The 21,278-nt window shown below is 39.1% G+C and overlaps 1 protein-coding gene and 2 pseudogenes across 3 annotated transcripts in view; 1 reads left to right on the top strand and 2 right to left on the bottom strand.

Annotated features, from left to right (window-relative positions):
* Positions 1-21,278, top strand: part of KLHL3 (kelch like family member 3) — a 324,549-nt gene that overhangs the window by 272,387 nt on the left and 30,884 nt on the right. For all 3 annotated transcript variants that reach the window (XM_069091901.1, XM_069091900.1, XM_069091899.1), the window contains one exon: positions 20,195-20,312. In XM_069091901.1, the coding sequence (XP_068948002.1) occupies positions 20,195-20,312 (118 nt within the window). The remainder of the gene's footprint in view (positions 1-20,194; positions 20,313-21,278) is intronic.
* Positions 17,284-17,837, bottom strand: LOC138164008 (small ribosomal subunit protein uS15-like; annotated as a pseudogene).
* On the bottom strand, positions 19,707-20,132 carry LOC138164112 (large ribosomal subunit protein uL29-like; annotated as a pseudogene).

The raw sequence follows: 21,278 nt of genomic DNA, 5'->3' as shown, positions 1-21,278 counted from the left end.
GAGAGTGAGAGAGATGTGCTTAACAGGTGGAATCAGCTTCTGCTGCCAGGTCCACATTCTCTTCACTTAAACTCAAGACTCCATCATAGGTTTTAACCTTTTCCTTCTTCCTGTCCCTCTTCATGAGCTACCCTCTGAGTCTAAAGTTTATTTATAAATAACCCTTCCCTAAATCTGTTCTCCTTAGTTCGCCATCTCCCAGTTCTTCCAGCTTTCCTTTTGCATTAAATATATTTCTACACCAAACTCTGTGTGTGTGTGTGTGTGTGTGTGTATGTATGTGTGTGTGTGTGTTTTCTACCTTTCTTAGACTGGTTCAGATGAAAGTCAGGTTCACATGATATCTACTCCACCTACCTCTTCTTCCTTGTTTGTATTTTCTTTTACTTGTATACTGTGATTATGTGAGCTAGGAAGTTATCCTCTTCTCCCTTTCTTTTGGAGTGCATTCTTTCCCCCCTTCCCTCTCTTTCCTTTTTTCTTTAAAGATCATCAAAACATCCTAAATACTCCTCAGCTCTCTGTCTTTTAAATTTTTTTTTTTTGCTTTTTGGAGGGCAATTGGGGTTAAGTGATTTGCCCAAGGTCACATGGCTAGTTTTTGTGCTAAATGTCTGAGTTCAGATTTGAACTTTGGTCCTCCTGACTCCAGGGCTGGTACTGTATTCACTGCGCCACCTAGCCACCCCTAGGCTGTCTGTCTTATTGAACTCTTTTAAGACTTGAGTGTATTAGGATTCTTATGGGACACATTTTTCTACTTCACTAGAATTTAAATACTTTATCTTTGTATTTTCCCTTCCAATCACTCATTTACCTTAAAAAAATTTTTTTTTGCTTCCTTTTAATTCTTTGCTTGTATTTCAAAGTTTCTACTCAACTCTTGTCTTTTTATGAGGAATTTTTAGAAATCCTTTAACCAAAGGTCCATTTTTTTCCTTGTAGGATTATGCTCACTTGACTTTTGATGGGTAAGTTATTTTTAGTTGTAAGCCTACATCTTTAAAAATAGTTTTCCCAGTAATAACTATTAATTTTTCCTCCTTTCCATCCCCATACCCCCCCCAGAAGAAAAAAAGAAAACTCTTATAACATATATATGCATTGGCTTTGTCTAAAAATGTATGTCTCATTTTGCATTTTAAATCTATTTCTTCTCTGTGAGGAGGTAAGTATCATGTTTCAGCTTCAGTGCCCTGGAATCATAGCCTGTCATTTCATTGATCAGAGTTTTCAAGTCTTTCAAAGTAACTTTTTCTTTATAATGTTTTTGGTCTTATGTTATTTTCCTAATTCTGCTGACTTCTCTTTGCATCAGTTCTTACAAGTTTTCCAGTTTTCTATGAACTGTCCATTCCATCATTTTGTGGTACAATATATGCTATTACTTTGTATGCCATAATTTTTGGCTACTACGAGATTGAACTGCTTTATATATTTTTGTATATAGGGGTCCTTTTCTTCTTTCTTTACTATCTTTGGGCTATAAACCTAATAATAGATCTAGGTGATTCTAGATCATAGAATATTCATATGTTAGTGACTTTTTGGTACAATTCCAGCTGTGCTAGCAGTGCATTAATGTACCTGTTTTTCTGTAGCCTCTCCAACAGAAGTGTGTATCTTTTGATTTCTTTGAAATTTCATACTCCAAACTTTCATATCTGTGCAAGTGGTAACTGGCAAATCTTGTTTCATCTTGATTATGACTCCTTGGTACTTGGAAGTTTCTCTTTCTGACTTCTTGAAACTTTAGATTTTGACTCTGTTAGTCCTGGGAGTTTTCATTTTGAAGTTTCTTCCAAGATACATCTAATGGATTCTTTTCTGTTTTTACTTTGCCCTCTGATTCTAATGAATCCAGGAAGTTTTCTTTCACAATTTCTTGAAATATATTTTCCAGGCTCAGTTTCTGGTTATGACTTTCTCTCTTTGTTTCTCAGGTCAGTGTGCGGCAAGCACCCCAGCCCAGGGTCCTTGCCAACACAGGTTCTTGGATCTGCTTTGATAAAGGAAAGCAACTCAAAATGGGTTAACAAGCTTACTTTAATCAGTCAAACTTATCTTTTACCTAGTTCAGGGGAAAAAGGTCAGCACCCCGAACTTCAGAATTCTCCTGGCTCAGAGAATGTAACAACCTTATTGACTCACTGGCCAATCAAGAAGTATCTACTAAAAAAACCAGCCTCCTACCCCAGGCTCCAGGTGCACTTTAGCCTAGGGGCAGGGAAGATCTTTAAATTTACATTCCCATTACATTCAGTTGTGTTTTATATGAAATGCCTTATATTTTCTCCTTTTCTTCCTTCCTTCCCTCCTTCCCTTCTGTCATTCTTTTTTTCTTCTTTTGACTTTGATCCTGTTATATCACAGAATCATTAATTTCTATTTGGTACAGTCTTATCTTTCAAGAGATCTCTTTGGGTGAGATTTTGTACCTCTTTTACTAAGCTATTATTTTGCCTTCAAGTCTTTTTTTTCCCAAAGCTCTTATTTCAGATTCTTTCCTCTAGTACTGTCATTCCATTTATATATCATTTTGAAACTCTTCATATCTCCTGGGTATTATATTTTAGCAGTCTCAAATATGCAATCTAAAACACACTCTGGGTTGAACCGGATTGAAATGTAATTGGAAAACATTTAACAAAACAAATTTAACCACAGTAGTACATAGATAATTTTCAACATGCAACTAGTGGGGATCCTTATGGATGGTTTAGTGGCCTCTTTTTCAATTTGAGCTTGACATCACAGTTCTATTAGACCCTGCAAAACCAAGCTACGTTTTCCTTTGAGACTTTGCTTTCAGATATTTTAGAGTTTATCTTTTCTTTTGGGTTTGTGTCTTGAGCATCTCTGATATCTTATTAGACCTTTATCATGGCAATCTATTTTTTTGTTTACTCATTCTTCTAGCCTTACTTTACAAATTGAGAGTTCGTGTTAGGGCCAGACTTTGTGCACTTAGGGAGGGAATGTTGGGGCCTATTTGGTCCTGATTTGTTTTCTCTGGGATCTGTGCCCTTGATATTGAATGCTGTGTTCTTCGAGAATTCCAGAGGCAGCTCCAGCCAGGGTCCCATAATCTTTCAGCTCATCTTCAGCATCTGATAGAAGGTGAAATTTGATTGTCATCCTTCTCATCTCAAATTTGCAGCCTCTTGACTCTAGTTTGGGTCTCGCTGACACAACTACAGACTTGCCTCTCTCTTTGGAGCTTTGGCAAACTGCTGTTGGCCTCAACCTCTGTCAGGTAGCTTTGAGGCTTGGCAGGTTCAGAGCTACATAGCTTCAGGTTTCCCTTGGTCTGAGCTCCTTGTCCTCATTACTCTGCTGCAGATCTCAATTTAGGTCAATTGATGGTATCTACAATCCTTATCTGGGGTCAGTGCCACACAGCTGCTCACTTCTGTTCTTGGTCTTTGACCAGCATACAGCCTCAGCCCTGTATGAGCTGGATCTATTCCTTCCCATAATATACAGCCACAGGTTTGAGCTGAGATCCTCCCTGGCCCCATGCTTGAATCTGTGACCCAACACAGCTGCTGGCAGGCTCTGGTTCCTGTGACTGCTCCTTGTGTTTTCTCCTTGAATTTTCTTGTCAATACTGATTCTGATGCTCTTCCTAGATCTTTATTGGAGGAGATATAGGGAGGAGCTAGACTGGACTGCTACTTCATACTCTACCATATTTGCTGGTCTCTACTTACTTTGCATCAGTTCATAAAAATATTTCTGTATTTCTTTAGTTTCTTAGAATTGTTTCCTATTGCATAGTAATTTTCCCTTATATTAATGTTCCACAGTTTGTTTAGCCATTCACCAATCAAAGGGCATCCACTTTGTTTCTAGTCTAAGCTTTAACAAAAAGTGTTTATATAAATGTTTTGGTGTATAGAGTCTTTCTTTTTGTCAGTAACCTCCTTGGGGTATGTGGGGTATAGGCCTAGCAGTGGAATCTTTGGGTCAAAAGGTATGGACATTTTATTCATTCATTTTTGCTTTTTTGGAGGGCAATTGGGGTTAAGTGACTTGCCCAAAGTCACATGGCAATTGTGTCAAGTGTCTGAGGTCGGATTTGAACTCAGGTCCTCCTAATTCCAGGGCTGGTGCTCTATTCCCTGGGCCACCTAGCCGCCCCTAGGGTATGGACATTGTAGACACTTTATTTAAATAATTCCAAATTGTTTTCCAGAATGGTTGTACCAGTTCTCAACCCCAACAACAATGCATTAGTGTGCCTGTCTTTCCACAATCCTTCCCACACTGATTATTGCTGTCTCTTTGCCAGTTTGTTGGGTATGAGGTGAAACTTGAGAGCTGTCTCTCATCATATATTTCATTCTCTCTTCTGATAGTGCCACCACTCTGGTTCAGACTCTTAGCACCTCATACCTTGTCCATTATAATAGCCTTCTGGTACATCTACCTCCCATAAGCCTCTCCCCACTTCAGTCCTTTCTCTATCCATCGATATGATTTTCCTCAAGTGCAGGTCTGATCATGTCACCCCTCTACTCAAATTCCAGTGGTTTCCTATTGCCTCCAAAAACAAATGCAAAATGTTCCCTTTGGCATTTAAGACTTTATAACCTAGCTCCTTCCTATTTCTTCAGGATTCTTATACCTTACTCCCCATCCCTACATGTTCTTTCAGTCTTTAACACTGGTCTCCTGGCTGTCGAATGAATAGGATATTCCACCTCTCAACTCCACGCATTTTCTCTGGCTTCCCCCCATGCCTGGGGCACTCTCCCTCCTCCTCTCTGGCTCCTGACCTCCCTTACTTCCTTTAAGTCCCACTTAAAATTTCATCTACAGGAAGCCTGCCCTAATCCCTCTTAATTCCAGTTATCTTCCATTTATTTTGTGTATAGCTTGCTTCAGATATATTTGTTTGCATGTTGTCTCTCCTATGAGATTACAAACTCATGGAGGATAGGAACCATCCTTTCCCCTCTTTGTAGCCCCAGTGCTTAGCACAGTGCCTGGCACATAGTAGACATTGAATAAATGCTTATTGATCGATTATTTTGACTTGCACTTTTCTTCTGATTTGGACCATCTCATATAGCTGTTAATAGTTTCTAATTTTTTTGAGACTTCTTTTATTTTTGATCTTGATATTTTGCTCATTTATGAGTTGAAGAGTACCTTTTGGAAGCTGATTTCATTTGTTGATGATCTGTAGTGCGGCCTCATTTGCTTGATTATATTTATTAATTGTCTAAGCATGTAGTACAGGAGAAAGAGTACTGAACCCTGGAGTCAGAGAGCCTGAGTTTGAATCCCATTTCTGCAATTAATTTAATTGCTCGTGTGACTTTGGGTTGGTCTTTTACCTTTCTTGGCCTTAATTTCCTCACTGTGAAAGGAGTGGATTGGATTTTATGATCTCTGAAGTCTCTTTGGTCTCTAAATTGGTTATCTTGATCCTGTGTGGCATTATGTTAGATTCTATACAGAGAAAACTTCATGGAAATGGCCCATGGTTTAAGATTCATATGCCGAATCGAACGCTTTGATTAGGGATTTGTGTATGATCAAACAAAAGCAGTAGAAGGGTAAGTGATTAATGTCATGCACATGTTGGGATAGGTACATTTTGGGCAGAAGTCAGATATAAATTTGTAATTGGGATAGAGTGGTTGGAGCACCCAGCAGGGCTTTGATGCCAGGGAAACAAACCTTAATGCGCATCGTTTGCAATCCAGATAAACTAATGAGAGCTGGGCTTTCAGAAATAGTATGGGCAGTGAGAGAAAGAAGATAGAGGTCAAAGGAGCAGGATTCAGATCATTTTCAGCAATGTCCCCTCTTCTGTCTACAAAGCCTCATGCTGGAGGAATACAACTCTCTCTATTTTCTAGGGAGGATGACAAGGGCACCCCACGCTCCCGACAAAGCTATGTATGCACAGATCAAAGTGACACATTCAAAATGGAGCAGCTAACAACATAATTTCAGAACCCACACATATACCAACCATAACATCACCCTAGGATGGGTTGCCATAGACAACCAGAGAACATTTCCCAGGCACAGGGAATACTCCTACATTACCCCACACTGCAGATGGCAACAGGGAAAATGATGTTTCAGGAAAATGAAAATGGAAACTTTGGAAATTTACTGAAACTAGGGGTTAATTTAGCTTATCTTTTCATCATTTCACCCCTTAAATGATATTAAAGACGTTAAATGACATTTTTGGATTTGAAGTCCTTGAGAGTCCCTGGTCCTTCTTTGTAGAAGGTTTTTTAGGTAAAGGCTGTGGGCAGGGTGAGATGACTTCACCATACTGAGTTGGACATAACACCAAGAGGTCAAGCTATCAGGCAGAAGGATTGAGGGCATAAGTCCTTAACGTGTCACACTGTCCTCGTATCTCTCTATGGTTGCTGACCACAGGCTACATTGCCACTTTTGGGGGGGATTTTACCAACAATATTCATTTACACACACACACACACACACATACACGGACACACAGACACAGACACAGAAGAAAGCGCACTTTAAGTTTAAAAAGCATTTTTTCCACATAACCTTGTAAGGTTGGTAAGTATCTCCCCCCCCCCAGTTTTGCAGATGAAGAAACTGAGGTCCAGAGGGGTATGATGAGTTGTCTACAGTCATACTACTACCTGGGATATGAACAACTTTCCTGACTACAAGCCTGGTATTTTTTTCCCCATTATGCTGGGATGCCTTCAATCACAGTGAAGAATAGTCCTGTCCAGGAAGAAGATTAAATCAATGGATAGATCACCAGACCTGGAATCAGGAAGACATGACTTAAAATCCAACCTTAGACACTTATTAGTTGTGTGACCCTGGGCAAGTCACTTAACCTCTATTTGCCTCAGTTTATAAAATAGGGATAATAATAGTACCTACCTCCCAGGATTGTTGTGAGGATCAAATAGATAATTGTAAAGTTCTTAACACAGTGCCTGACATATAGTAAACACTGTACAATTTTTTTTAGCTATTACTGTTATTATTTCTATTATTATTAATCCTGTTTTCCTCTGTGGGGTGGATGTCCACTGGGCCATGATTCTGACCTCACTACACATGTAGGCCATTTAGTTTTGCTCTGTTCCATGGCCATATACTGTATCCCTTTTTTCTGATCAGCCATTTCCCAAAATGACTTTGGTTACGAGAGAGTATGTCCAGGAGAAGGCCATCACCACTCTTGTGAAAATTATTCAGTATCCTTACCTTGTTGATGGTAGAGTCAACATTTATATCATAATTATAGAGGATGAGGTCACATCCTAATATTTTAATTCAGCAACATAAAAGGCAATATAAAAACAATAAAAAAATACAATAGACCACAAAACATTAGATATAAAGGAATAATGGCAGGAGAGTAAATTGCCACAAGAGCATTTTTGTCTTAATTCTATCAAAAAAGCTGAGAACAAGATAATAATAACAGTAACAATATTAATAATAGGGGCAGCTAGGTGGCACAGAGCACCGACTCTGGAGTCAGAAGGACCTAAGTTCAAATCCAACTTCAGACACTTAACACAAAAACTAGCTGTGTGACTTTGGGCAAGTCACTTAACCCCAATTGCCCTGCCTCCCCCCTCCAAAAAGGAAAAAAAAGCCAATATTAATAATAATTGACATTTATATGGTTGCTTTGAGATTTGCAAAATATGTCATTTTGATCTCATTTGATCCTCATAATAGCTAGAACCACTTTTTTTTTAATGCTTAGAGTTTGCTCTGAAATTACTTTCTCTATTGAGTGTAGTGATCTTTTCTAAAAAAACTCCCTAATTTCCATTAGGTAAACATTTGCCTTCTGTAATGCCAAGCAAAGACAACTTCCCAAGGTTCAAAATACCAGCATTGGTGCTCTCCATTTTATTCAGTGAAAAATTAAGAACAGAGAAAATCAAAATATAGCATCATTCAAAATACAGCATTCACCAAGTATAATTCAATAATCTACAAGTACTACCCCACCCCTGGATATTATAATTCATTTAGTCAATCCCAAAGACCCTCTTCTAAGTACTACTCCACCCCTAGGCTGTACATTCATTTAGTCAACCACAAAGCCCCTCTTCTCAAATGGAGATTAGTTTTCAATCACAAGCAAAGTACATTCATTTGTTCAATTACAGAGCACAAAAAAGTCAAAAGTTCCCCACCCTTGGATCACAATTGAATCTACCCCAGAGTTATAACAAGCTTAAGCACAGCATTTAATACCCAAAGAGAGGTCTTTTCTTCATCTTGACCTGAGGCAAGTTCTCAGCAATCTCTGTTCCTGGGGAGACAAAGCTTAGCAAGGCCACAAGATACATTGCCCATGTCTTCATTAATTCATTCTTTGTCTGCAGAACAGTCCTAGGATCCCTGAAAACATTAGCAAAACCCTCTTCCAGGATTTCTGTAAACATAAAGCAAGAAAATCCTTCTTCAGAGCTTCTGAACCAACAGCAAGGTTTCAGAACCTCTGCAACAACAGCACTGTCCTTCACCAGTGGACAGAATTCACTCTCGGTCTGCAGGACAGTCTCAGGAGCTCTGAACCAACAGCAAAGTTCCAGAACCTCTGCAACAACAGGACTGTCTTTCACTAGTGAATAAGTCTGGCAAAACAACATCAAAACAGACAGACAAAGTACCAGCATAACAGCCATGTGTCCTCAGTCCTTGGCAGGGTGGGTGGCAGCTCTCAAAAGTTCTGGGCAATTCAAACTGGCCCTCAGCAATCCTCTAAGTCTCTCTCTGCCTCCAAAGATGCTGCTTCCAAAAAGTTCTTCTGCCTCTCTCTTTGCTTGTGTCTCTCTAAATTTACATCACCAGCTCCTCCCAGTTCAGCACTCTCTTTTCATGTCAACAAGTCCATTGCACAAATGGTATTCACAAGCTCTGGGTTTTAACACAATCAAACCAAAAACCAAGCCAATACAGGGGGATCTTTAAATTCCATTCCTATTACACCTTCCTAGAGTAAAAAATATTTTCCATGGACTAGGAACAACAGCATTTTCAGCACTTCTTAGTCACCCTATCCTTGTATTAATCAGTAGACATCTAGAAGGGTACTAGCATCAACCCTAACCTATCATTCTTCTCCTCATCTTGCTTATCTCGTCACCCACTCCAGCCCTACCTACCACTTTTGCTGCGCCCTCTGAAATTCCTGTTTCACAAAGAACCAACTTGCCTTCCTTCCGGACCTCTTTTCTCTCGTACTCTTTCCATCCTCTTGTTCTCATTGAGATCTGACTTACCTGGCCCTGCATCCTTCTATCCTTTCCACTACCTTCAGTTCTACCCTTGGCACACTGGTCCTGGTGGGGAAGTTGAGTACTACTTGCCTCCCCACTACCCCTTCCAGACGCCCCTTTTGCCACTATCACTCAACAACCTCTACTCCTTTTAAGTTCTACTCTGTTCAGATCATGGTGAGTGTTGTAGGTCATTCCCATGACGTTCTTAAGGAGCTCAGTAGCTGGCTTACGAGTTTCCTTTCCTTTACAACTCCTGCCCTTTTTGGGGAACTTCACCATCCATGGTAATATTCCCTCAAACGTCATAACCTCCCTATTCCTCAGTTGCCTTAAATCTGATGAACCAATTCCTTCACCCTAGATCTTACTATTAACCATGAGTGTTGCAATTCTTTAATCAAAAGCTCTTTCTTTTATCTTTCCATAACCTCTTATCATGCCATCATTTCCTCTGCCTTACCCTCCCAACTATTCTCCACTCTTATCAATACTTTTCGATCTTACTCTTCAATATTTTTTTCAGATCATTATCCTTGCTCTTACTTCCCTTTCCTCTTTCCTAATCTCACCTCTATCACCAACCGGTTTCACTCCACACTGTTGTATACTCTAAAATCCCTCATCAACTTGTCCTGTTAACATTCTTCCCATCGCAAACCTCAGTCGTGTTCCACTTTGACCACCCTCCTTTTCCGCTCTACTCACCAGTCACTTTGTTGGGTAAAAGGTGAAAACTGAGTTGTTTTAATTTCTGTTTCTCTTAAATATTAATGATTTAGAATTTTTTCATGTTTTCTGTGGTTGTTAGTAGTTTAAAATGTTCTTTTGAGAGCTGTCTTTATATCTTTTACCAATTTTTTAATTAGGAAATAGTTTTGATCTTATATATTTCTTTTATTTATATATTATAAATACCTTTATCTGAGAAATTGGATGTAAAGAGGTTTTCCCAGGTAACTACTTCTGTTATCTAAAATGTGGTCATTTTTTTTTTTTGGAGGGGATAAGGCAGGTCAATAGGGGTTAACTGACTTGCCAAAGTTCATACAGCTAGTAAGTGTTAAGCATCTGAAGGCTGGATATGAACTCAGGTCCTCTGGACTCCAGGGCCAGTGCTCTATTCACTGCACCACCCACCTGCCCCTAAAATGTGTTAATTTTCTTTATACAGAAGCACATTTTAAATTTTGCATAATCAAAATTATCTTTTTTTATTTTTTTGTAATTGCCTCTGCCCCTTGTTTAGTTACGAACTCATCCTCGTGCCCACACCTATGAAGGGTGTGTAGTCTCCTCTTCCAGTTTTTCATAGTATGATTTTTAAAATTCATTTGATGTATCCATTTTGAATGTATTGTGGCACATGCTGTAAGTTCTTGTTCTAAGACCAGTTTCTGCCAGACTGCTCTCTAGTTTTCACAGCAATTCTTATTGAATAGGGACTTTGTTCTTCATCTTCATCATGACTTCCAGTCTCTTGACCCCTCAGTTTTTTCCAGTGGCATCACCACTGTACTTAAGATGCTATCGTACTTTATTCATCCTGATTTCTTAGTGAGCCAGTTTCATTCTACATTGTTTTCTCTCCAGTCCCTTGCCCCTTATCCTCTTGCTGATCATAGCTGATCATAGCTTCCTAATTCCTTGGGAGCCATTACTCCTACCATCTACTGTCTTCATTTCTACTGAAGTGCTGCTGAGCAAAGCTGGAGAAGAATCACAAAACTGCCCTGACTGGGTGCACAGATATATTACGCTTTGAATACGATAAATTTTTTAAAGCTTTGATTTTAGATCTAAAAAGATCAAAGCAAACATTGTGAAATGGGGATAGAGTTGAAACTTTCACAATAAATATAGGAATAAATCAAGAACAATCCCTTTAGTGCTGTTTTTTATTTTTTAAAAAGTTATATTTAAAACATCTATCCTTTGGATGTTATGTTTTTTTTTAAGTGTAAAAGAATGTTGAACTTTACCAAAGACTTTTCCTGCGTCTTTTCAGATACTCATGTAGTTTGAGATATTTTTTTTAATGATTAATTTTGTTGATTTCTTTTAAATGTTAAACTATCCTTACATCTCCGATAAAGATCCAACTTGGTCATCACAAATGATTTCTTAGATAAATTGCTGTTGTCTTTTTGCTAGAATTTTATTTAAAATTTTTGAATCAATATTCACTATAGTTCTTTTTCTTTATCCTTCCCTGGTGTTATATTTGTCCTATAAAAGGAATGTTGTAGATTGCTTTCTTTATCAGTTTTTCAAGGTAATTTGTGTAGCATAGGTATTACTGGTTCTTTAAAAGTTTGATGGGACTTCCAGGAGTCAAGATGGTGGGGTAAGCAGGAAAATGCCTGAACTCTCTCAAATTCACCTTGGATTATTTGAGATAGTAGGTTGGGGTTCTGTTAGTTTGAATATATTTCAAAAGGAAGTCCTTTGTTTATTTTTGTGTTCTCAGTTTTTTTTGGCATAACTATGCATGGTTGGTTCTGATTATTATTTTTATTTCTTTTGATCTTTTTTAGTGTGACGTTATCTTGTTTTACTTTCTCTCTTATTGATCTGATTCTTATGCCTTTTTCTTCTTTAATTAGATTGTTTAAAGGTTTATCAATTTTGTTATGCCTTTCAAAGAACCTGGTATTAGTTTTAGTTTTTGGTTCTAGAATCTTTTTTGGTTTTCAATTTATCCATTTTTCTTCTTTTTTTTTTTCAAATGCTCTATTTACTTCTGATTTACATCTTTGATCTCCACCAGATTTTGAGTTACAAATTTTCTTCCCATTTTTCCCCTACCCACCCCCCCAAAACAGCAGTCCCACAGAATATCCCCTCCTCCAATCTGCTTTCTCCCATATTTTCTCCCATACCCCTTTCGACTTTTCCAGTGGATCTCTATGCCCCAGTGCCTGTATATCTTATTTTCTAATTACATGTGAAATAGTATTGATAATAGTATATATATATATAATATATATATGCATATATATGTATATATTTGAATATGTGATTTTAAAACTTTGAATTCCAGATTCATTCCCTTCCTTCCTTGTCACCCACCCTTAATGGGAAGATAAGCAGTTCAGTATAGGATGTACATGTGTGGCTAATGCAAAACAATAACATAGCAGATATATTGTAAAAGACTGACTATATTTCCTTCCTTCCTATCCCACCACCCACTTGTTCTATTCTCTACTTTGATCCCGTCCCTTTTCAAAAGTGGGTGCTTCCAACTTCCCTCCCCCCCGCCTGCCCTCCCTTCCATCATCCCCCCTCTCATCCCCTTTCCCCCCTACTCTCCTGTAGGGTGAGATATCCTATTTAGTGTGTGTTTCATTCCCTCCTCAAGCCAAATTCAATGGGAATAAGGTTGACTCATTCCCTTTTGCCTTCCTATTCTTCCCCTCCATTGTAACCATTTCCCCTTGCCTCTTATCTATGAGAGAGTTTACCCCATTCTGTCTCTCCCCATCTCCTCTCATTACATTCCTCTTTCATCTCTTAATTTCACCTTTTAAGTATCATCCCTTCCTGTTAAATTGGTCCTGTGCCCTCTATCTATGTATATCTGTAAACATATATACACACATTCACATATGTATTCATATGCCCATATACCCTCATATATAGACATATATATATTTCTATTCCCTTCAACTACTGAGAAAAGTTTCATCAGTTACAATTATTGTTTTTCCTTGTAGGAATGTTAATATTTCAACTTTAATAAGTTCCTTATGATTTCTTTTCCCTGTTTACCTTCTCATGCTTCTCTTGCTTCTTGTATCTGAATGTCAAATTTTCTGGTCAACTCTGGTTTTTTCATCAAGAGTGCTTGAAAGTCCTCTATTCCACTGAATGACCATATTTTCCCCTGAAACATGACACTCAGTTTTGCTGGGTAGGTGATTCTTAGTTTTAATCCCAGCTCCTTTGCCCTCTGGAATGTCATATTCCAAGCCCTTCTATCCCTCAGTGTAGAAGCTGCCAGATCCTGAGTTATCCTGATTGTGTTTCCACAATATTCAAACTGTTTCTTCCTGGCTGTTTGGAATATTCTCTCCTTCATCTGGGAATTCCAGAACTTGGCTATAATATTCCTAGGAGTTTTCTTTTTGGGATCTTTTTCAGCAGGTGATCAGTGGATTCTTTCAACCTTTATTTTGCCCTCTGGTTCTAAAACATCAGGGCAGTTTTCTTTGAGAACTTCCTGGAGGATGATTTCTAGGTTCTTACTTTGGTCATGGCTTTCAGGTAGTCCAGTAATTTTTAAATTATCTCTCCTGGATCTATTTTCCAGGTCAGTGGTTTTCCCAATGAGATATTTCACATTCCTTTCTATTCTTTTGTTTGTTTGGATCTGTTTAACAGCATCTTGATTTCTCATCAAGTCATTAGCTTCCATTTGCTCCAGTCTAATTCTGAAGCCATGATTCTCCTCCTTGAGCTTTTGAGATTCTTTTTCCATCTGGCAAATTTGACTTTTTTCAGGCATTCATTGCCTTTTTGAGCCTCTTTTGCCATTTGAGTCAATGTGTTTTTTAAAGTGTTATTTTCCTCAGTCAGGCTGTTGACTCTCATTTCTTAATTTTCTTGCATTGTTCTCATTTCTCTTCCCAATTTTCCCTCCACTTCTCTTACCTGCTTCTTAAAGTCCCCTATGGCCTGTAAGCAGCTCATATTTTCCTTTGAAGCTTTTGGTGCAGGAGTTCTGACTTTACTGTTTTCCTCCTGCTCCATGCTTTGCCCCCTTTTGTCCCCAAAATAGGAGTGTAATGTTGGGATCTTCTGTCTGCTTTATTTCCTTTGCCTGGTCATGTCTCCCTTCAGTCACTTGTCCCCTGGGCTTTTTGCCACAGTAGGGCTCTGCCACCAGACAGAGGAGTTTTCGTCCCAAACACTGGGGTTTTCTCAGTTGCCAGTGGTATTAAATGGGTACCCCCTCTGAGGTCTCCACACACTATGGCAAGCTGGACATACACCCTAGGACCTCCACCCTAGACTGCCATCCAGATCCAAGCAGGTTAAAGCAAGATTGATTACCCCTCAGACTGGTGCTTGGTCCCCCTACATTCTGCAGGCCAGGAGCTGAAGGTGCCACATGGTGCTGGCTGGCTGTGCTGGGGCCTCAGCAGCTTCTTGCCCCCAGGGGCAAAAGCCACACACTCCCACTTAATGGTCCCAAAGTCCAGACTGCACTGACCTCTCACTTTGTCCTTTGCATCTATGTGTTGATAATTCTGGAAAGGGCTGATCTGGAGTCTCTCTGGTGGGCAGCTGGTCAGGCCCGCCCTGGGGCTAAAGCCTCAGCGTGGGGCTGGGCTGGGCTCCCAGAGCACTGCTGCGCTGGCCTGCTGGGCTGTCCTCAGCGGGAAGTTAGTTTCTCTGTGTCATTTTATGGGTTCTGCAGCTCCAAAGTTTGTTTAGAGTCTCCTTTTTACATGGATTGGGGAAGGTGGAAGCAGGGGCAGTGGGGAGGTCCTGCTTCTACTCTGCTATCTTGCCTCCACCCCCTTATTTTTCTTCTTATTTTCAAGATTTAGTGTTTTCTGCTTTTAAGGTTTGGTAGGTTTATGATTTTTTAAAATGTATATTCAGTTCATTAATCCTTTCTTTTCCTATAATTTGTTAATGTATATTTTAAAGGATCTATTATTTACTCTGAGGACTACATACCAGAAAATTTGTTATGTTGTTTCATCATTGTCTTTCACATAACTATTAGTTTTTCTTCTTTGATTTTTTTCTTTAACCTACTGCTTTTAATTTGATAATATTAAGTCTCCATTTAGGTTTCTACTTTTTTAATTGCTTACTGTTTTTATTGACTTATGGTTCTTTTTACATTTGCAACTATTCTATATCCTAATATATTACCAGTTTCCATAAAAGTGTTATGAGAAATGGCTCTGAGAAGTATGGTTCTGAGGGGGAAAAATGGTTTTGAGAAATGTCTATATTCTTTAGTGATTCCATTCAGAAGGTGACAACTTTTTTTTTTTAGCGTTACAGCCATTTGTTCAGTTTTATAGTTTTTCTTTACTATTTCTGTTACAGTTTTCCCTACTATTATCCTGTTACTATCTATTTTTACAATTCAGTTAATTTTTCCTTTTTGAATTTAAATGTTACAGCGTTTGGAACATATAAGTTAAAAATTTATATTGGTTCATCATCTAATTCCTTTAAAGCAGTGGTTCTTAAACTTTTTGGTCTCAAGACTGCTTTTCACTCTTAAAAATAATTGAGGGCCTATAAAAGAACTTTTGTTTATGTGGGTTATGTCTATCAGTGTTCAGTTAAGTTAATTATTTCTCCTGTGAAGACTAGCAATTCTGACATTTATTTCCTCCTAACTTCTAGTAACACTTTCATTCTGCTTTTAAACCATTTTGGAGCATTGTGTTATAGTTCATCAGGTGTTGGTTAATTTTCTTTTGTCTTGTAATATTTCTTTAGAGATGTTTGTAAGCTTTTTAAATTTTTTGTACTCATGCTCTGTTTTAATTTTACCTTCTCTGTTGATTTCTGGTTGTGCTCTAGGTTTTTAATTGAATTATATTCATGAAATTTTTGGTTTTAGTTTTTATTTCTTATATTCCTCTGTTACCCCATTTTTTACTCCTCCTTTGATGGTGGGTATACCCCTGTAGTGGACATTGCCTCAACTTTTTCGCATTTGGGATACTTACTTTTCACCAACCTTACTTCCTGTCCGAAGTAGCTTGTCCCATATGAATTTCAGTCTCCTTTCTCTCAGGATCTTTGCTGCTCCCATGCCCCAGTTCTGTCAGTTTTTTAGATCTCTTCCTGAGTTGATTTCAGCATCTTCAACCTTTTTCAGGTTGGGCGAGGACAGCATGTATGTTCTAGGTAGAGTCTCTGCAGCTTCATAAGGAGGCCTGATTTCTTACCCTCACCCCTTCTATCCTCCTTATGTGACAGGGCAGAATTATGACTGTTGCTTATTGCAATGTGATGGAAGAAATGTCTTGTCATGATACACTGGAAGTAAGAGAGAAATCCTTGAGTGGGATCTAAACCAAAATCCTATGGGTTAGTTTGTATGTGCCCTGCCTGAGCATGGCAATTTTGGGGGAAAGGGTTCCAAGTAAGTACTTTAAGTCTTTTTTTTCTTTTAAAGCAATTGGGGTTAAGTAACTTGCTCAAGGTTACATGGCCAGTTATTTCTGGGTGTGGTGCTGAGTATCTGAGCCCGGATTTGATTCAGGTCATCCCGACACTGGAGCCGGTGCTCTTACTCGCTGAGCCACCTGGCCGCCCCAGTACTTTAAGTCTTAGTTACCTTGTTGGACTCTTGCTTCTAGTTCTGTAGATTCAGCTATAGTTGCTCGGCTTATGATACATAATTTCTGTTTGGGGAATTTTTTTAGGGTAAATGTGGAATGGAGAAAAAATGTCTAGTCTTCAGTCTTTTGGGTTACGTGACGCCTATAAGCAGCTGATGATTTCTTGATCTGTTGGACTTTTTTTCCCTTCTCATCCGTGTTGACCTCTTTACTGCTGCTGGCACTGCTTCCTGCCTGCTGTATCCTCTCTCCTCTCTGGGTTTTTGTGATACTTCTCTCTCTCGGTTCTCCTGATTCTCATCAACAGTTACCTCTCAGCATCCGCTGCTAGACGGCATTGTCCATATCATGTCTCCTCACTGTGGGCTTTTGTCAGGTCTCTGTCCTGGGAGCTCTTCTCTTCTCCCTCTGTACTCTCTTGCTTGGTCACCTTGTTGGTGCCCATGAATGTAGTTATTAACCCTCTATCGATGCCTCACAGATATATCTATGCGTACAGTTCCAGTCTCCCTTCTGAGCTTTAATTCTGTATCACGAATGCCTGTTAGACACATTGAACTGGATGTTCCAGAGACACCGCAAAGTCAACATATACAGAATAAAACCCTTTATCTTTCTCTCAAAACCACTCATATTTCAAATTCCCCTGTTTCCACTGAAGGTAACCGCCATCCTTCCAATTTCCCAAGTTTATAACCTCAATGTTTTATTTTATTTTTTTCAGTTAGATGTGACTTTATTACTTGAGTACGTAAACCAAAATTTATGCAGCCAGAGCAGAGGCTATGGACGATTCATATTTCCACTTAGGTGGGAGCACTCTCTTGATCTTGTAGTACCAAGCCAGCCGGTGAATTTGGCTCTCCTTTAGAATCAGATGGAATTTTCTGTTTCTCTCAAGATGCTTTCAAACAGCAACAGCTTTCTTGATCAAGTGATAAAGATCTTCAGGCAGATCAGGGACAAGTCCCTTGGACTTTAGAATTCTCAAAATTTTGTTGCCAGTTACAAAGCGTACTTGTGCCACGCCATGAGAATCCCTCAGGATCACACCAATCTGGGAGGGCGTCAGGCCCTTCCTGGCCAGCTTGTAGATCTGTTCCTTCACGTCGTCCGAGGTGAGCTTCAGCCACGTGGGCACGCTGCGGCGGTATGGCAGAGCCGACTGGGACAGACCCTTCCCGGGAGCGTGCATGCGACCCATGATGGCGACAAGCAAGCAGTGAAAGAGAGCTCAGTGTTTTCTTTGACTCCTCATCCTTCTCCAGTTAGAATTCCTTGAGAACAGAGATTTTTTTCCCATTCTTTGCATTTGAACCACCCAAGTGCCAGGCATAGTAGTTAGAAGGTACATAGTGAATATTTTTTGATTCATTGACTTATCTGCCACTCTGTAACTCTCTACTAACTATCATGTCCTCACAGTGATTCAGTGTTAATGTCAATAATAGTAATAATAACTATAATAGCTAAGGTTTGCGAAGCACATTCTAAATATCTTTTTTTTCAAAATTACCATAAGAGGTAGGTGTTTTTATTACTCCCATTTTACATGTGAGAAAACTGAGACAGAGGTAAAATGACTTGCCCAGGGTCACATAGTTGAGGCCAGATTTGAACACATCATGTCTTCCTGGAAGATTCTAAGTCCTGTGCTCTATCCAGGGTACCATCTAGCTTTTAAGAGGATGAACGTAAGGTTATGCAAATGCTTTCGTTCCTTTTGAATCATCAAAGAAGTTTTGAATTAAGTTCAGTATGCTTTCAGCATACTGAATACATTTTTTCTGTATTTTTTTTAACATTGGTGATTCATATGTGGTAAACAGGCAGCAAGGGCACAGAGTGACAAGGAGGCACCATGGCACAGTAGACAGTGCTGGGCACAGAGTCAGGAAGACCGGGGCTTGATTTCTGCCCCTGATGTTTATCATCTGGGAAAACTTTTCTCATCTGTACAGAGAGGTCAATAATGGCACCTGTCTTACAGCATTGTTGTATACATCACTGAGAAAATGTATGCAGATTGCCTTGCAAATCTGAAAGCACTATATAAAAGTCTGTAATTATGATCATTTAATCAAATAGATAATAAAAGAATGGTATCTGAGCCTAGGGCAGTGAAGTATCATGTTCTTACAAGAAGAAAACCCACCCAGAGTTGTCAGCTCTGCTAATTTTTACCTCTGTGACTTTGGGCACACTTTCATGTCTCTGTGCCTCAGTTTCCTCACCAGAAATTTGAAGAAGATGGCCTTTAAGGTCCTTCCCAGGCCTAATATACTATGTTCTATGAGCTCTGTGTTCCAATTTGAAGTGTGTGTTGGGGGGGGGAAGGGGTGAGGATGTGTATGATTAGAGTAAATGTACAAGCTCTTTCTTCTCTCTGTGTGATACAAGTGGAGTTGGGGAAAAGTCTGGTACTTAGTAGCTGAATTATTTCACCTTCCGAAATTTTACTTTCCCCATCTGTAAAATGGGATTAATGATACCTCTACTGCTTGCTTCATAGGGTTGTTGGGAAGAGAGTGACATGTAAATATATAATGAAGAAAGAAATAAGTACTTCTATAGCTCCTATTATATTCCAGGCACTGTGTTAAGTGCTTTACAAATATTATTTCACCACACATATACATATGTATATATAAAATTATTATCATGTTAGTTTCAGTTTAGTGGGGGTGAGTAGAATAATGCTAATTTAAAACGGCTAATTTTTAAAAATTTGAAAATCAACCTTAGGAATAATCATCATTATTCAAAGTAAAACTACCCGACTCAGATCCTATTTTTTATCCTTAACTCCCTAATCTGCTGCTCCTTTTTTTTGTCTTTTTTGTTAAATTAGCCACCTACTAGTTTATAACAAGTCTAAGTATGGAGGAGACTGTCGTGAAGACAATTACCCTTACTTCTCTCACTCTGAATATTTAGCATAGTGAAAAAAGAAATATTTGAATGGGATATAGCCGGATGGGAAGAGGCAGTGCTTGGTTTCTTCCAACTCTGGTGATGTGATCTTAGGTAATCATTTCCTCCATTACCTCCATTTTCCCAACTGTAAATGATGGAGTCAAACTAGATACTGGAATACTTATTTATTTATTTATTTATTTTTATAACAATTTGTCTTTTTATTGAGCACCTTAACAGCAAATTTCCGAAGAGGGTACAGGCGTTCCTTCCTCTGTTGTTTTTTGGTCTTCAGACTTTCCTCATGCTTGTTAAAGCCTGTGGCACATGGCATGGGTGTTCTTGGGCCAAAGGTCCAGGGGCTTGTATTTCCTGCCCTTATAGAATTTCCCGAGGTTCTCTTTCTGTGTCTGGTTGATGACAGTCAGAACTCGGACAATAGATTTTCGAACTACTTGGATCTTAGATAACTTGGATGCAGCTCCTCCAGTGTCCTTGGCCACTCTCAATTGGGAAAGTTCCACCTTTAAATCATCTAACTGTTTGAGTAGCTCCTCTTTCTTCTTCTCATGAAGACCCCTGGCCTTGATTTTTGCCATGATTGCAGAAGACACACACTGCCACCAGCTCTGAGGGGAAAGAGTGGAATACTGTTTTAATGCTTCCTTTTTCTCTTTGCAGGTTATGATTGTGGTGGGTGGCCAAGCCCCCAAAGCTATCCGGAGTGTTGAATGTTATGATTTTGAAGAGGACAGATGGGATCAGATTGCAGAGCTTCCTTCAAGGAGATGCAGAGCAGGTCAGATGAATGATTTTTAGGAACTGGAGCATGACATAACCATTGGCTTAGACCTTTTGTTTTTCCTAAAAAGCTTCCTTCTCAGCCTCATTTCCCTTGTTTCTCAGAAGAATGCTCTAGGGCTGTCTCCCCTGATACTTGGGGGCAGCATGAAGGGCTGATAGGTGTAGAGGGGAGAACATTGAACCCAGAGCAGAGTTCTTGGGTATGAATCTTGGCTCTGCAACTCAGTACTCTGTGACTTTGAGCAAATCACCAAGCTTTTCTTAGCAAAGAGGCCTTTGGAGTGGACAACTGCTAAGGTCCCTTCTGGCGGTGAATCTTATGATCCTATGATCTGGGTTTAAATTTGGGTTCTGCTACTTACCAACCTACTTACCAGTGACTTTTGGCAAACCACTTAATCATTGTGGGCCTCAGTTTCCTCATATGTAAAATAAGAAGATTGGATTAAATCTGATCCATACTAATTTAACAAGCATTTTAAGCACATACTGTGTCAGTCATTGAGTGAGTTAAGAAGCTTCTTAAGCACTTGCTATGTGCCAGGTTCTGGGGATACAAAGACAAAATTAAAAAAAACAACAACCCACAGCCATGACTAGATCCCATTTAACTCTAAATCCATGATCTTATGTGGTCTGGAATTATTAGTTTATTTTCAGTATTTTTTCCCACATTTCAAGCATTGTGTTCCGGGTAGATTATAACCCATTCATGACTGTGAAGTTACTGTAGCTGAAAAATTCTTGACCCCAGAACCACTCCATTAATGAACACCTCTCTATTTAGCTCAACCTTGGACAGCATACCGTGTTTCCTCGATAATAAGACACTGTCTTATTATTTTTTGGGGACAGAAAAACACCAGAGGGCATATTTTCAGGGGAGGGCTTATTTTAATGAACATTGACAGCAATTTTAATAAACAGGTAAATGTGAACAAAAAAATGTACCTTTATTCAA

The sequence above is a fragment of the Petaurus breviceps genome, unplaced genomic scaffold (assembly GCF_028583685.1).
Source record: "Petaurus breviceps papuanus isolate PSGF00001 unplaced genomic scaffold, PetGlider_PUasm1.0 189, whole genome shotgun sequence".
Taxonomy (NCBI): Eukaryota; Metazoa; Chordata; class Mammalia; order Diprotodontia; family Petauridae; genus Petaurus; species Petaurus breviceps.
The sequence above is the reverse complement of the archived record's forward strand: the minus strand, read 5'-3'. Positions and strand labels throughout refer to the sequence as shown.